This window comes from Mustela lutreola, chromosome 17 (assembly GCF_030435805.1).
Source record: "Mustela lutreola isolate mMusLut2 chromosome 17, mMusLut2.pri, whole genome shotgun sequence".
NCBI classification, from domain to species: Eukaryota; Metazoa; Chordata; class Mammalia; order Carnivora; family Mustelidae; genus Mustela; species Mustela lutreola.
Window position 1 is genome coordinate 40,310,623 of NC_081306.1, and position 15,667 is coordinate 40,326,289.

General features: G+C 42.9%; 1 protein-coding gene and 1 pseudogene across 1 annotated transcript; both read right to left on the minus strand.

The window, feature by feature from the left end:
• Window positions 1–5,854: 5,854 nt before the first annotated feature.
• Window positions 5,855–5,951, minus strand: LOC131820220 (U6 spliceosomal RNA; annotated as a pseudogene).
• A 5,165-nt stretch (window positions 5,952–11,116) lies between these two features.
• On the minus strand, window positions 11,117–12,211 carry LOC131819116 (putative olfactory receptor 1F12P). Its single transcript, XM_059153864.1, is given in 2 exon segments — window positions 11,117–11,604; window positions 11,606–12,211. Coding segments are annotated over 2 exon segments (948 nt in total). The 3' UTR covers window positions 11,117–11,262.
• Window positions 12,212–15,667: the final 3,456 nt, after the last annotated feature.

The window sequence follows — 15,667 nt, forward strand, 5'->3', positions numbered from 1 at the left end:
CAAATGTGAAAATGAAAGTATGCAGGTACCAGAAAACGATGTGGATGCGAATTCCTCTAAAACATGGGTTCAGGGAAAGACTTTCAATCTAGGACTGAAAATCCAGAGGCATTAAGGAAAAGACTGATGCATTCCTACATAGAAATTTTGAGAACTTCTGGATGGCAGAAACAATAAGCAAAGACAAATGATAGGTTGGGAGAAAGTAATTGCAACATAACACAAAATTCTAATATTTCTAATATACAAGGAACTTAAAAGGCGAAAAATAAACCCCAAACCAATCCCGTTGAAAAACTGACAAACTTGACTTCATAGAAAAGATGAGAAAATGGCTATTAGCCATATTCAAAGATGCTGAACTTCACTTAAATCCCAATTAAAACTACACTGAGAGATAAATATTTTTTTCCCCATCTGATTGGCCAAAATTCCAGAGCTCGACAGTTCATGCTGTGGATAGTTTGTGGGGCAACAGGAATTCTTACGTGTTGCTAATGGCATGCAAAACAGTGCAACCTTGTGCAGAGGAGAATTCTGCAGTATCTAACGAGATTGTGGATGGGTTTAAAGAATTGCCTCTAATAACGTGAAAATACATACACACATTATTCATTACAGCCCAGTTACTAACCACGAAAATATTGGGAGCTGCATAAATACCCAAGATAAGTAATTTAAAAAACTGTGGCACATCCACACCTTGTAGTGTTGTGCAGTCTTAAAAAGCATTGTTGGTTCAGTTTTCACAATTGCAATATGGATCTAGATTAGATAAAATTATTGTATTGATGTTAAAAGTACTAGCGTTGATAACTATGTTGTGCTTATGTAAGAGAGTATCTCTGTTCTTAGGAAATACACAGTGAAGTATTTAAGGATAGAGGACCATCATGTGTACGTACACAATATATACATACATCTGTATACAGAGGGGAGGTGGAGGCAGAGCAGAGGAGGAGGGAAGAAAAGGTAAAAGTGTCGATGAGAAATGAATCTGGGTAAAGGATATATGGGTATTTTGCATTATTGTTTTTGCAACTTTTTCTGTAAACTAAATTATTTTATTATAAGAATTTAAAATGAGGGATGCCTGTGTGGCTCAGTAGGTTAAGCCGCTGCTTTCAGCTCAGGTTATGATCTGAGTCCTGGGATCGAGTCCTGCATTGGGCTCCTTGCTTGACAGGGAGCCTGCTTCTGCCTCTACTTGCCTGTGCACGTGCTCGCTTTCTCTCTCACTCTCTGACAAATAAATAAATAAATACAATCTTAAAAAAAAAAAAAAGAATTTAAAATGAAAAAAGAAATAGAAGTCCTGACAGGATTAACTAGTTATGAGTGTGGGAGGAAAAGCGTAGCAAGTCCTTGTGCAATGATCATGGCCCTGAGCTGAGTAGGAGGGTGACGCAGCGTATAGCTAATACAGGCACTGAATTAATCATACCTCATCTTGGGCAAGAGATGCAGATTCATTCTTGTGCTTTTTTCACTGTGCCTGTGTTTGGCTAAGGCTCCTTTCATGCAGTGACTTGAAGGAAGACATTTCGTGTGGCAGCTTCCTTTATGGAAAGCCCCATTTTCAGTGACTTCATTGCTGGGCTTGGTTTTGCGTAGGTGTACTCACATGATACTTTGACCTCACCCTTTAGGCTGGTCATTTGCTTAAGGCCTTGATGGCCTCTCCAGGTAGTTTCAGGCACATTTTACGTTCTGCCGCAAGTAAGGGACCATTTTCCCCAAACCTGCTGGTTTTAACCCATTGCTTCAGGGAGCGTCTTTGGTAATTAATGCATGTTCTGGTTAATACAAATGTACAGGTATCCCAGTGGGCATTTAGTCCACAGTGTTTTGGAATTATTTCACAATTTGTAGCTTACTTGGTGCTTATGATAGACCTCTATATCAGGGCAAAATTGATGGTCAAATAAATGAAATCTGGAGGGTTAACTGGTTTGAGCAGCAGTGAGTTAAAAGGCAAAAAAAATGAGTCTAATTTTAGAATTGTTGGATATGAAATAACCGAAGTTAGATGTTGGGGACTGGTCTTCAGAAAGCCTCACTTTTTGGTGGTGGTTTGTGTTTTGGATTTAACTGATATGCTGGGAATTAGGCACCCCATTTGCTTGACACCTATAATGTGTGATAGAGTTTATGTACCACCTGGTGACTATAGGTTTACATGTGAAAGCTCCCATAACACCAGGCTCTAGCAAACCTCAGAGCACCTTAGCTCCAGCCCACAGCAGTGTCTTCACGCACTCTTAGATCAGTAGGAGCTGTTACACCTAGGGACCTGTAACATTCCAGTGTCCTTACTGTTCCCTAGCTTCTCTGCCCTCCCCTACTCCAAAAATGATCCCCACTGCCATCTGGTAAATCCCAGCTGGCCCTCATCATACCTCTACACTGAAGTACTCCGTACTTCAGAAAGGTCAGTGGAGCAGTGGGAGAGGTAACTAGATTGTATGGGGTTGGATTCTAGAATATCATTTGCTCAGAGAATAATGGCATCTGACTCAGAAAATCCAGTGTAGCAGATCTAGAAGCAAGTGATCCAGCGCCACTGTCTTTGGACCTTTCCCGTGCTTCCTATGATCTTGCAGAGACAATTACTGCCTCTGGGTGGTAGTCAACAGCTCAGTAAAACCAGCTCCGTCAGTTTGCTGAGCTGTATTCACGCCTTTGCTGGTGGTAGAGTTGGCAAGTCCCTGACACACTTCATACTCAAGGTGAAGACTGTCCTTAAGGTATTCCAGATTGAGGTTTTGTCCTTCATGCTGTTAAATTAATTAAACAAGGAGGCCATTAAATAGGGAGTTCTAATGCCTTGGCAGCCTACATAAGCAACCCCATACCTAAGTCTGTCAGTGCCTCAAATTGAAACATAAGGGCAAACAATCACAAATAGCCATAGGCTTTCCCCTGTAAGGCTAATCAGATAGTTGCTCTGCTTTGCTTCCTACGTTTATAAATATCTGGCCGCTCCCTCCTATGGGTGGAGGGCTGCTCGCCACTTCTGGTTTGCTACTGTCTGATGGGAATTGATTTTTGCTCAAACTCTAAACATTTTTAATATGCCTCACTTTATCCTTTTTTTTCCCCCGTGGAAAGAGGGTATTTTTTTTAAGAGCAATGATTCATATTTAATTAATACAACTCAATATTTAATTTAATTAAAAAAATTTAATTTAAATTAAGTTTAAATTAAAAATATTTAATTTAATTAAAAATTTAATTAATACAACTCATATTTAATTAATACAACTCAATATTAACTCAACCCTTTTTTTTTTTTTTCTTAGAGGAGATAGACTCTCATTTATTTTTAAACGAAGGTATAATTGACATATAACATTCTATTAGTTTCAGGTGCACGATATAATGATTCAATAAACGTATACATTGCAGAATGATCACCGCAGGAAGTCTGGTTAACAGCTGTCAGCACACATAGTTATACATTCTTTTTCTTGTGATGAGAACTTTTAAGATCCTCTCTTAGCAACTTTGAAATATGCAATGTAACATTATTAACTATAGTCGTTATCCTGTCCTTGACATTCCCTGACTGACTTCTTTTTGACTTATTTATTTTAAAACTGGAAGTTTGAACTTTGTTTTACCTCCTTCACTCATTTTGCCCACCCCCAGCCCAACCCCACCTCTAGCAACCACCAGCAGGTTTTCTTAATATAATTTTTATTTTTATAAACATATATTTTTATCCCCAGGGGTACAGGTCTGTGAATCACCAGTCAACCCTTTCTTTTGACATATTGTCCTCACATAATGAGCCTATTTGTTACCTATTCATTTGTAGAGTGCCTATTTTTCTTTTTCTTTTTTATTTCTTTTCAGCATAACAGTATTCATTGTTTTTGCACCACACCCAGTGCTCCATGTAATATGTGCTCTCCCCAATACCCACTGCCTGGTTCCCCCAACCCCCCATCCCCCCGCCGCTTCAAAACCCTCAGGTTGTTTTTCAGTGTCCATAGTCTCTAATGGTTCACCTCCCCTTCCAATTTCCCTCAACTCCTTTCTCCTCTCCATCTCCCCATGTCCTCCATGCTATTTGTTATGCTCCACAAATAAGTGAAATCATATGATAATTGGCTCTCTCTGCTTGACTTATTTCACTCAGAATAATCTCTTCCAGTCCCGTCCATGTTGCTACAAAAGTTGGGTATTCATCCTTAATGATGGAGGCATAATACTCCATAGTGTATATGGACCACATCTTCCTTATCCATTCGTCCATTGAAGGGCATCTTGGTTCTTTCCACAGTTGGGCGACCGTGGCCATTGCGGCTATAAAGATTGGGGTACAGATGGCCCTTCTTTTCACTACATCTGTATCTTTGGGGTAAATACCCAGTAGTGCAATTGCAGGATCATAGGGAAACTCTATTTTTAATCTCAGTTTATCTTTTAATAATGCTTTTCAACAGAGATTCTCACAGTATTATCTGAAGGCCACTTAACATCAAAATCATCTGGGGAACTTGATTAAAATGTATTTGTAGAAGGAGCATCTGTCTGTGGGGAATCTTCATATTACGCAGCCCTTCAGGTGATAATCACATAAATTTCAGGAATGGTAGCTCCATTGTGGGAAACATGTGGCTTCACCAGAGTACCCATTCAAACATTGGAACAGACCCTGAAGTTTACCCCTACCAGCCCAAAGCAGATATGGCCCCAGGACAACAAGGCATGACTTAGAGCAAAGTGTTATTTTATTCCTTTCAGGTTGTAGCCATAACATGTGAATCTCTTCAACAATACAGGCTACTTACATCCCGATCTTTCCCTAGAAAAATACTTTGATTCTAATTTATTTTGGTCAGAAATCCATTCACTACTCTGTCTCAGGGCTCACCATAATGTCCAGCTTAATAAATGTGCTTAAGAAATATTTCTTCAATGAATCTGTGGTGGCTGTCCCTCCCCAATTTTCTTGGATGCCATTGCTTTGCTGCACTTTTATGTCCCCATAACGGGCAAGGAGGATGAAGCACTTTTCTTTGGCCATCCCGAGGGTGCAGCTCATTGGAAAAATGCTTGAATCCTGATGTAGATGAGGTTGTGCTTATCCCTGACTAGGTGCTGGACTGGATGTGGAGAGCACAGCAAAGCAGCTGTGACACAACTGGGAGAGTCTGAGTGTCACAGAGGGTTTGTTAGGAACTCTTCAACAGAACCGTACCTGTAAGTTCTGAGATCTGTGTCTGTAAAAGATCTTTAACAGTATCCTTTTAAATAAACTGATAGGTCTTTGTTTTATATAACTTCAGAGGAGGACTTGGAGGATATCAAGGGCATTGATGAGGCCACTGAAATGATACAGTAGAGTTTGGGAAGGAGCACAGCTTTTGCAAGTGAGAATCAGTCCCGATCCAGAAGTCAAGTTCAACAGTAGACTGGATTCTAGATAGTGCAGACTTCTCTTCAAGAAGAAAACCCTTCCCTTTTGCCTTATTTTCAATGAGGTGTTATATCCTCTTATTTTACCTTGGCTTCTCAGTAAAATATCCTCAGATGTCTTCTTTTGTGCCCGACTAAAGTAAAGAGAAGTCTTGATTTGTTGAGGGAAAAAGAAGGTAAGGGGGAGGAAGAGAAAGGAGGGAAAGAGTGAGTGCAGAGCCATTTGTAGATTTGGCTGTCACTTTGTTGGGAGAAGCCATCACAAAGGGCGTGTGTGCTTTATAAAGCAGAGATAGCAAAACTAATTCTCTTTCTCAACCCACTGGATCTTTTCTCAAAAATTTCATTTAATTTTAATTCCAGTGAGTTAACATGCAGTGTTACATTAGTTTCAGGTGTATAATCTAGTGATTCAACTAGTCCATACAAAAATATAGAACACTTCATGAATTTGCATTTCATCCTTGCACGGGGCCATGCTAATCTCTGTATTGTTCCACTTTAAGTGCTGTCCAAGCAAGCACTGTTCTCAGTTTTTTTTTTTTTTTTTTTAAGATTTTATTTATTTGAGAGAGAGAGTGAGCGAGCATGAAAGAGATGAGGGGCAGAGGGAAAAGCAGGCTCCCTGATGAGCAGAGGGCCTGATGTGGGACTTGATCCTGGGATTCCAGGGTCATGACCTGAGCCGAAGGCAGTTGTTTAACCAACTGAGCCACCCATGTGCCCTGTTCTCAGTTTTTTTTTTTTTTTCCTGTTCTCAGTTTTATATCTATTTCCTTACCACCCTTTTATTGAAACTGTTCCATTGTCCTACCCAGCTTATTTGTTTACATGGAGCTGACTCTAGGCACCAACTAAGGGGAGATCCATACCTAGACTACCACTTGTATAGACCATATCATGGTCAGAATAACTCCATCCATAACAGCACACAACTAATACCTTATCTCAACATTGGATCTTTACTCAGTATGTATTATATTCTTGCATTTCATTTTCTTTTCCTAATTTACTAAGTGTAACAGCAAAAAGGAAAAAAAAAAGATTAACCCCAAACTAGAGACAGATAGCAAAGATGTGCAACTTTTCCCTGAAGATGTTTACTAGAGATTTCATTTTTTTAAATCTTTTTTTTAAAAGATTTTATTTATTTATTTGACAGACAGAGATCACAAGTAGGCAGAGAGACAGGCAGAGATAGAGAGGGAAGCAGGTTCCCTGTCGAGCAAAGAGCCCGATGTGGGGCTCGATCCCAGAACTCTGGGATCATGACCTGAGCCAAAGGCAGAGGCTTTAACCTACTGAGCCACCCAGGTGCCCCGAGATTTCATTTTTTAAAAAATCTTTTAGTTTGGGTATGGAGGAATTGGAACACTTGTACACTTTTGGTGGGAATCTTAAATGCAAAAAATGCCTTGAAAGACAGTTTGGTGGTTCCTCAAGAAATTAAAACTAGAGTTACTATTATGACACAGCAGTTCTACTTCTGGGTACAGACCCCAAAGAACTGAAAGCAGGGATTTAAAGAGATATTTATACACCTATGCTCATAGCCTTGTTATTCACTATAGTCAAAAGGTGGAGACAACCAATGTGTCATCAATGGATAAGTTGATAAAATGTGATTTATTCATAGAATGGGTTATTCAGCCTTAAAAAGGGAGGGAGTTCTTTTTAAAAAAATATTTTATTTATTTATTTATTTGACAGATCACAAGTAGGCAGGGAGGCAGGCAGAGAGAGAGAGGAGGAAGCAGGCTCCCTGCCGAGCAGAGAGCCCAATGCGGGGCTCAATCCCAGGACCCTGGGATCATGACTTGAGCCGAAGGCAGAGGCTTTAACCCACTGGGCCACCCAGGTGCCCCCAAAAGGAAGGGAATTCTGACATGCTACAGCACAGATGAAACTTGAAGACACTGTGGTAATTGAAATAGAAGGACAAATGCTATATGATTCCACTCAGATGAGGTACCTAAAGTAGTCAGATTCATAGAGACAGAAGGTAGAAGGGTGGTTGCCAGGTGCCAGGAGTAGAAGGAATGGGGAGTTAGTGTTAGATGGGGGCAGACTTTCAGTTTTGGAAAGCGAGGAGTTCTGGGGATGGATGGTGGTGTGGCTGCACAGCAGTGGGAATGTGCTTCATGCCACTGGCCTTATCAACGTAGAGAATCATTGGTAATATTGGTGAGATCTGTTTCAGTGGCATAGCAGAGGGTGGGGAAGCCACATCCCAGGGGATGTAGAACTCCACTGTGAGTTTTAACTTATAGATAGAGCTACCCATTTGAAGATCAAATAGGCATCTCAAACTTACACAAAACCGAACCCTTTGTTTTCTCTCCACCATCCAAACCTCTTTTATTTTCCTTCTTCTCATCTTTGTGGATAGACCTTGCATTCCCTTAGTTGCTCAGGCCATAAAGCCTAGAGCCTTCTCTCTCATTTCCTGAATCCAAACCATCAGTATTCTACCAGTTCTATTTCAACCCACACACGGCTAAGCAGCTTCTTATTACCTCCAGCACTTTCAGGTTCAAGTCACCATCTTCTCTCTTGGACTGTTTTATCAGGGAACTGATGCTTTTCTTTCCACTCTGTAGTTTCTTCATCATAAAAGAACTTTAGGAAATACAAATAAGATTATCTCACATCTCTGCTCAGAACTTTCCAAAGGCTTCTCTTCTCAGAGTAAAAGTCAAAAACTTTACTTAGCTAACAGTTCTTACCGGAGCATGTTCGCCAGCATGCCAAGAACACTCTTTCTTAGGGGCTGTGCTCTTGTTCCCTGTGTCTGGAACCTATTTTCTTAAGACCTTTTATGACTTTATTTCTCTCTTTATGTGAGTTTTTGTTTTGAGAGACCTTCCCTAACTACCTGTGACATTTTTAAAGCATGTCTCCAAATTCTTTGACATTCTTCCCATCAAGAGTTAAAGTCTAATTCCCTTTCCCTTGAATATTGTCTGGCCATAGTGACTCACTTTTAACAAATAAAATATGAAGGCAGTGATACTGTTCCTCTTCAGGCTGGGTCATGAAAAGTACTTGGAATGTTTGCCCCTGGGACAGAGCTATCATGCTGTGAGGAAGCCCATGTCCACCCAGATAAGGAACCCCCTTATCCACCAATAAGCCATGAGATATTCCAACAAAGACAGCCCCAACTGTGGTCCTCATTGACAGCCAGCAAATAATCCTTCAGGGTAACTCCCACCCAAACCTCTTTGTCTGCAACCACATGACAAACCCTGAAGGAGCATTGCCTCGCCCAACACAGTCACTCCAGAAAGATAAGAGATAAATGATTGCTGGGATGCTTGAGTGGCTCAGTCAGGTCACGATCCTGTAGTCCTGAGACTGAGTCCTGCATCAGGCTCCTTGCTCAGTGAGGAGCCTGTTCTCCCTCTTCCACTCTGCCTGTGCTCTCTCTCTCTCTCCCTGACAAAAGAAGAGATAAAAATCTTTAAAAAATTAAAAAATTTAAGTGATTGCTGTTATTTTTAAAAAATTGTTAACTAATATTTATTGAGTGTCTGCTAGCTATTACAGGTATTTTATATATAAGAATTTGCTTGATCTCTGTAATAGCCCTGGTTAGGTAAGCATTATTTATTTTTTATTGTTTTATTATTACCTTTATTTTCACTCCTCGCCCAACACAGAGTTTGACCTCATGACTCTGAGATTAGGAGTCCCTTGCTCCACCAACTGAGTTAGCCAGATGCCCCAATGATTGCTATTATTTTATGCCACTAAGTTTGGGTGGTTTGTTTTTCCACAACAGACCTTTGAAGCATGACCCTGCCACAGTTCCACAGTTACATTCCTTATCAATCACTACTCTCTGACCTAGATATATTTTTCTTTATAGCACTTAGAGCTTTCTTTTTTTTCCCTCCCTATTTCCTCCCTATGTCTTGGAACATCAGGTCCATGAAATTAGAAACTTTGTTTTGTTTGCTGATATATCCCCAGTGCCCAGAATATAGTAACTGGTACGGAATTGTCACTTGAGTTCAAACTGTATGTGTTAACCAGATGTAGCTGTGGTCCGCTGGTGTGGAAAGGCATCCAGGGGGAATGAGAAGGTATTGGATGAAAGGATCATATGTGACTTGGAAAGTGCCGTATCGTTAATATTTACTATTCTCCTTATTCTTTATTATTATTATTATTATTCTCATTATTCTTGAAGATACTTCCACTTTATTACTAGTGGTACTTAATAGTGCTATTTTAAAATGTGGATAATGGAGCTATTTTCTTCCTTTCTTGAATACATATTTTTAAAAAATTAATGTTCTGGTACATTCATGGGATCGGGTATATGCAGCCTACTCTGGGAGGGTGGTTGATGTCAACTTTTCTTCACATCTTTTTTATAGGTTTGAGGTGAGATTTTGTTGGTGTTGTTGTGGTTTTATGGTCAGAGGCCCAGGAAAGCCTATATCTTGCCCTGCCAATCATCCTAACTCCTGAGGGCTTCTAAGGAAACAATATGCTCAAAGAAAAATAGCAAACTTTGAGCCAGAGTGCCACTTTGTTAGTGTCTGAGTTACAAGCAATAACCTCCACTGTGAACTCACTGGTCAAAGGTGAGCTGGAAAATAGTCTGGGCCTACCCTCTTCTCACTTTGAGCCCCAAGTCTGAATTGAGGATCTGCGTGCTTAGCCCTGGTGTATTATAGAGAGAGGTGGCTGGGCCCAAAATGGGGACACCAAGGAGACCAGGAATAGAAGAGGACTAACCAGGGGCAGGCTGGAAGGAAGGGGGCTTCATCCCTGGATGAAGGGCGCACTAACCTTCATAAAATATGCACCATTGAACTCTTTAGGTTCTGACCAGCTGGATTGGTAGCTCTTTTTCCTTGGAAGGGGAGATATAAAAGGTATTGGTTAAGACTAAATCATGGGGAGAGAGGACGTAAGTGGTTTTTTGTTTTGTTTTGTTTTATTTGCAGTGTGTGCTGCCATTATCATGGTCGTCATTAGCATTTATTAACAGCGTACTTTTATTGAGTCCTTATTTTAAACCGAGCACTGTGATGGAGTCTTTTGAGGATGCTTTTCTTAAGACGAACAGGACCTTTTATGAAATTTAAAAAGGACCCAACCTTCCTGCTTGGAGTGGAGTTGTGGTGAACATGAATCATGAGGAGCCAGGTATGAAGTGTTGAACAGAATTAAAATTATATGGCATTCCAGGGGAGAGAAAATACTCTCTCTCTCCTGGGGAGATGTGAAGTGGCTTCATTAAGGGTATGGTATTTTATCTGAGCTGCAGGCATTCCTGATGCAAGTACCTAGGGTTTGGAACCCTACCCGGCAGCATCCAAGGCCAGGAGTGGGATGGCTTTGAGGACAATCAAGTCTGTCCCCAGAGATAGATTCAACCCAGAATGTGGGGATGTTGGTTGAGGAAGAGGGTGTAGCAGAGGAGTTTAGAAATTGGGATGCATGAGGGTTAAGGATTTGAGGAACTGGGGGTGCATGGGGCTCTCAGAGGTCATCCCTTTGTCACAGGCTATTAGCACAGGCCATAGATTCCTATGAGTTCACCTTTTCCTCTTGTACCCTCTCTAGAAGGTCTGCAGATAAAGCTAATTTGCCTCTGCTTTTTTTTTTTTGGTTCTACCTTTAGGTGAGAGTTTATGCCCCTCAGCAGTCTGTGCGAGGGCCCAAGAAGGGACCTGGAAATTATTTATGGAGTAATGAGAAGACTCCCTGGCCATGGTAACCCAAGACAATGAGGTCTGTGTTCTTTAAGCCTTCTGTATGTAGAGCCTTCCCCTGGTTATCCCATTCCCAGAACAAAGACCCTGAAAGGGGTCTTTGCTATCGTAGCCCACAGGATAAAGCCTTCACGCCAAATAGTTTTCTTAGGGCTCCCTTCATGTCCTTGTTCCTCAGGCAGTAGATGAAGGGATTCAGCATGGGTGTGACCACCATATACATCACTGAAGCCAATGATTCCTTATCAGCTGAGTGGGAGGACGAGGGATTCAGGTAGACCCCTGTAATGGTCCCGTAGAAGAGGAGGACTACAGTGAGGGGAGAGCCACAGGTGGAAAAGGCCTTTTGTTTGCCTCGGGCAGATGGGACCTTGAGCACAGCAGATACAATGCGGGTGTAGGACGAGAGAATGCCAAGAAAGAGGATGAGGACTATCAAGCCCCCCCACCGGCAGAACCATGAGCTGCTTGAGCTGGGTGTTAGAACAGGAGAGCTGGAGCAGGGGAATGAGGTCACAGAAGAAGTAAGGGATGGCGTTGCTGGCACAGAACTCCAGCCGGGCCATGAGGACAGTATGTAGCAGGGAGTGGAGGCCGGCAATGAGCCAGGAGCTTCCTAGCATCAGGGCACAGATTTGCAGACTCATCATGGTGGAGTAGTGCAGGGGGTGACAGATGGCCACGGAGCGGTCATAAGCCATTGCTGTCAGGAGAAAGTTGTCCATGTTGGCAAGAAAAATGCAGAAGTAGATCTGAGTTAGGCAGCCGCCATAGGAAATGGACCGAGTCTGCATCTGAATGTTCACAAGCATCTTGGGGACTGTGGCAGAGATGAAGCAGAAATCCACCAGGGAAAGGTTGCTGAGGAAGAAGTACATGGGCGTGTGGAGGTGGGAGTCTGAGCCAATGGCCAGGATGATGAGCAAGTTCCCAGCTGCCCCGACCAGGTACATGACAAGGAAGAGCCCGAAGATCAGCTCCTGCCTTTCAGGCTGGCTGGAGAGCCCTAGGAGGATGAACTCAGAGATGCTTGTGTGGTTTTCTCCCTCCATGATTGGCTGGTCCTGCTGGGAGATCCAGACCAGGCAGAGGCTATAGGGAATGGGGGATGGGACTCTTGCCTCCCTTCTTCCCTCATACAGCCCCTCAACTCACATCTGGCTAACTCACATCTCTCTCTTCATTTGGATGCTGAACGCTCTCCACCTGCCAAAGGTAGTGGCCAAAGAACGCTCTCCACCTACCAAAGGAAAAGCTTCAACCAGGGAGTCTTCAGGCCCCAACAGACCCTGAAGTCAGGGTTTTAATTATTTCACTGCAAAAATACTGCTGATCCTGAACTTGCAAAGCCCCATATGCCATCCCTCTAAGGAGAATCCTTGTGACATATGACCATGTACTCAGTGGTGCTAACAAACAAGGAGTACTTAGGGTGTTTTGCCCCCCGCCCCCCCCCAGCCCCCTGCCCAGACTCTATCGTACTCTCATTCTTTGATTTGAACAACTCATGTCTCACTATTAAGTAAAGAACTATAGAAATACAATTTCTTCTTACTCCCAGTAAGGTTGCCATCTGAAGGCCCTTTCTCTACAGAATTCTGGAACCACAGTGGCACATATATAGAACCAGAGGGTCTTATTTGTACATACCCTTCTTCCCCTCAAATACTTTGTCTTCTTTTATTTTCCCCAGTCACATACAGCCCAGGGCTTAGTCCCGGCTGCCACTTGTCATAGGCTCTGGGTCATTTTGGTCCTGGTGATGATGATGTGAATGAAGTACGTCAGGACAAACCTGGACAGAAGAGCCTGCTGACTGGGACAGCACAGCCAGCCCTTCCGTCTGGGCTTATCCAGGAGGGGGATTTGCCTCTGGAGGGTAAGAGTTGCCCCTGCAGATAACAAAGAGAAACTACAAGTGTAACATCGCTCAAAGGAATGGAGTGGGCAAAAAAGAAACGACAGGAACACATTAAACTGGAGTTCATAATAGTTCATTGTGAGCTCAGCTGAAGTTTCATTAGATATATCACTTATTTTCCACTGCTTCACAAGACATAGTAGATCACAAAGAGGGATGGTGGGGAGTGAAAGAGCTTGAGTCAGTGTGCTGAGCGGGGATGGGGGAAGAGCTGAGGGGGGAAATCAGTCTGGAAAAGCCATGGGGGCAGGGTTATGGCCCACCATGAACTGGGCAGGGAGTGACAAGGGGAAAACCGTCTTGGGAGATTGCCTTACTCCACCGCACCATTTTGCTGAGGTGGAGCCTGCTTGGAGCTAAGGGACTTACCAGTGCATGTGGGGAGGGTAAAGGAGGGATGGAGATTTTGACTATGCCGTAGCGTTGTTTAGAGCTATTCCTTAGTGTGGAAGATAAACGTGCTCCTTTAGTTTCACTGCTTTGATTTTCTCCAAAAGACCTAAGAAATGCCACCAGGTGAACTTAGCCTCAGGACATCTGTGTAAATGGGTCAGGCCTCCCTGGAGTGGCCAGTGCTGGGGTAGGAGGAGGGGGCCTGTGGAGCAGGTGGAATGGGGCAGGAATATGGTGGGAGAGGGTCACCCGTACTGGGAGAGGTCCATTATGAGACTGGGAGCTGTGGTGGGTGTAGCAGCAAAAGCACTGTCCCTTCCTTGACTAGTACTCCTTTCAAACCAAAGTGACACCAGCCTCTTTTCCTTCCAATCCTCTACTTCTCAGAGATGTGGGAGAAGAAAAATTTCTTGTTACTACTTCTCCCTGGTTAGGAAAGTACTCTTCCCAAGTATTCCCTGTTTGAAGAAGACCCATGCTAAGATTGAGTCTAACTTAAAATGAAAAGGATTTTTCTCCCGGCTTCTGGATCATTCCTGTCAGCACACAGAAATCACTGAGTTTTAAAAATCCATCCTTGACCCACATTCCTCTCTGGCTGTCAGCTCACTTCTCCACTCTCCCTTTCCACAAAAGTCCTCAAACTGTGGGCAGTACACAAACCCCAGTTTCCTTCTTCCTGTTTGCTCGTGAAGCCCCCTTCTCAGGCTTCTCCCCAATCCCTGAAACTTCCGTGGCCACCAAACTACCATGACCACATCTGAGGTTGGTTCTCAGGCGCCATCATACTAAAACCAACAAGGTGCAGGGGCACCTGGGTGGCTCAGTGGGTTAAGGCCTCTGCCTTCGGCTCGGGTCATGATCCCAGGGTCCTGGGATTGAGCCCCGCATCGGGCTCTCTGCTCGGCAGGGAGCCTACGTCCTCCTCTCTCTCTGCCTGCCTCTCTGCCTACTTGTGAATTCTGTCTGTCAAATAATTAATTAAATAATAGAAATCTTAAAAAAAAAAAAAACAAACAACCCCAACAAGGTGCAGTTAGTAGGGTTGGTCACTTCCATTTTTGGAAATGCATTCCCAGCTGGACTTTTTTTTTTAAAGATTTTATTTATTCACTTGACAGACAGAGATCACAAGTAGGCAGAGAGGCAGGCAGAGAGAGAGAGGAGCAAGCAGGCTCCCTGCTGAGCAGAGAGAGCCCGACGCAACGCGGGGCTCAATCCCACGATCCTGGGATCATGACCTGAGCTGAAAGCAGAGGCTTTAACCCACTGAGCCACCCAGGCGCCCCTCCCAACTGGATTTTAAGCACAGTTTTTTTGTGGCATCTCTCCTGTCTTGCTGGTTTCTTGCTCTCAGTCCTCCTCATTCTTCTGAAAGCTCATAAGGGCAGGAGCTTTATTTTAATGTATTGCTATATCCCTAGTTTCTAGAATCATGCCTGGACTAAAGGAGACACTCAGTGTTTTTATGCTTTTGTTGAATGAAGGGATAACTGCTTTTCATATTCCTCTTTGTGACCACACATCTTTGAGATTGGGTGAGACCTTAAAGATAGTCCTCCCTCACCTGATACCAACCTTGTGTCTCCCAAACATCATTCACATTTACTTTTCATCTGTTTTATTGTTTCATTAACACTCTTATTTAACTCACTAATTTTGTCAATTGCAATGAATTTATTAAAAGTAAAAATTTGTACCCCACGATACTTAAGAAATTAAGAAATTAAGAATTTTAGCCAGATACCATTACCTGTAGGGAATTCTGAGTCTGAAACCCACTTTTCCTTGGTTAAAAAAGGAGAGGGGTGCCTGGTTGGCTCAGTGGTTAAGCTGCTGCCTTCAGCTCAGGTCATGATCCCAGGGTCTTGGGATCGAGTCCCACATCGGGCTCCTTGCTCAGTGGGGAGCCTGCTTCTCTCCCTGCCTCTGCCTGCCACTCTGCCTGCTTGTGCACTCGCTCTCTCTCTCTCTCTGACAAATAAATAAACAACTAAAATCTCTAAATAACCCCACCAAAAAAAAAAAAAAAAAAAAAAAAAAGGAGACTATAAAGTGCAAGGGAGGAGTTAGGGAAATAGTACCTGAGGATTTCTCTGAGAGGGGTCAGAAGAGTTGAGGGAGAACTCAAAATGCAATTGCTTTCTCACCATGTGATTTGATGCTACTTGTCTCCATCTCTGTAAACCACCTA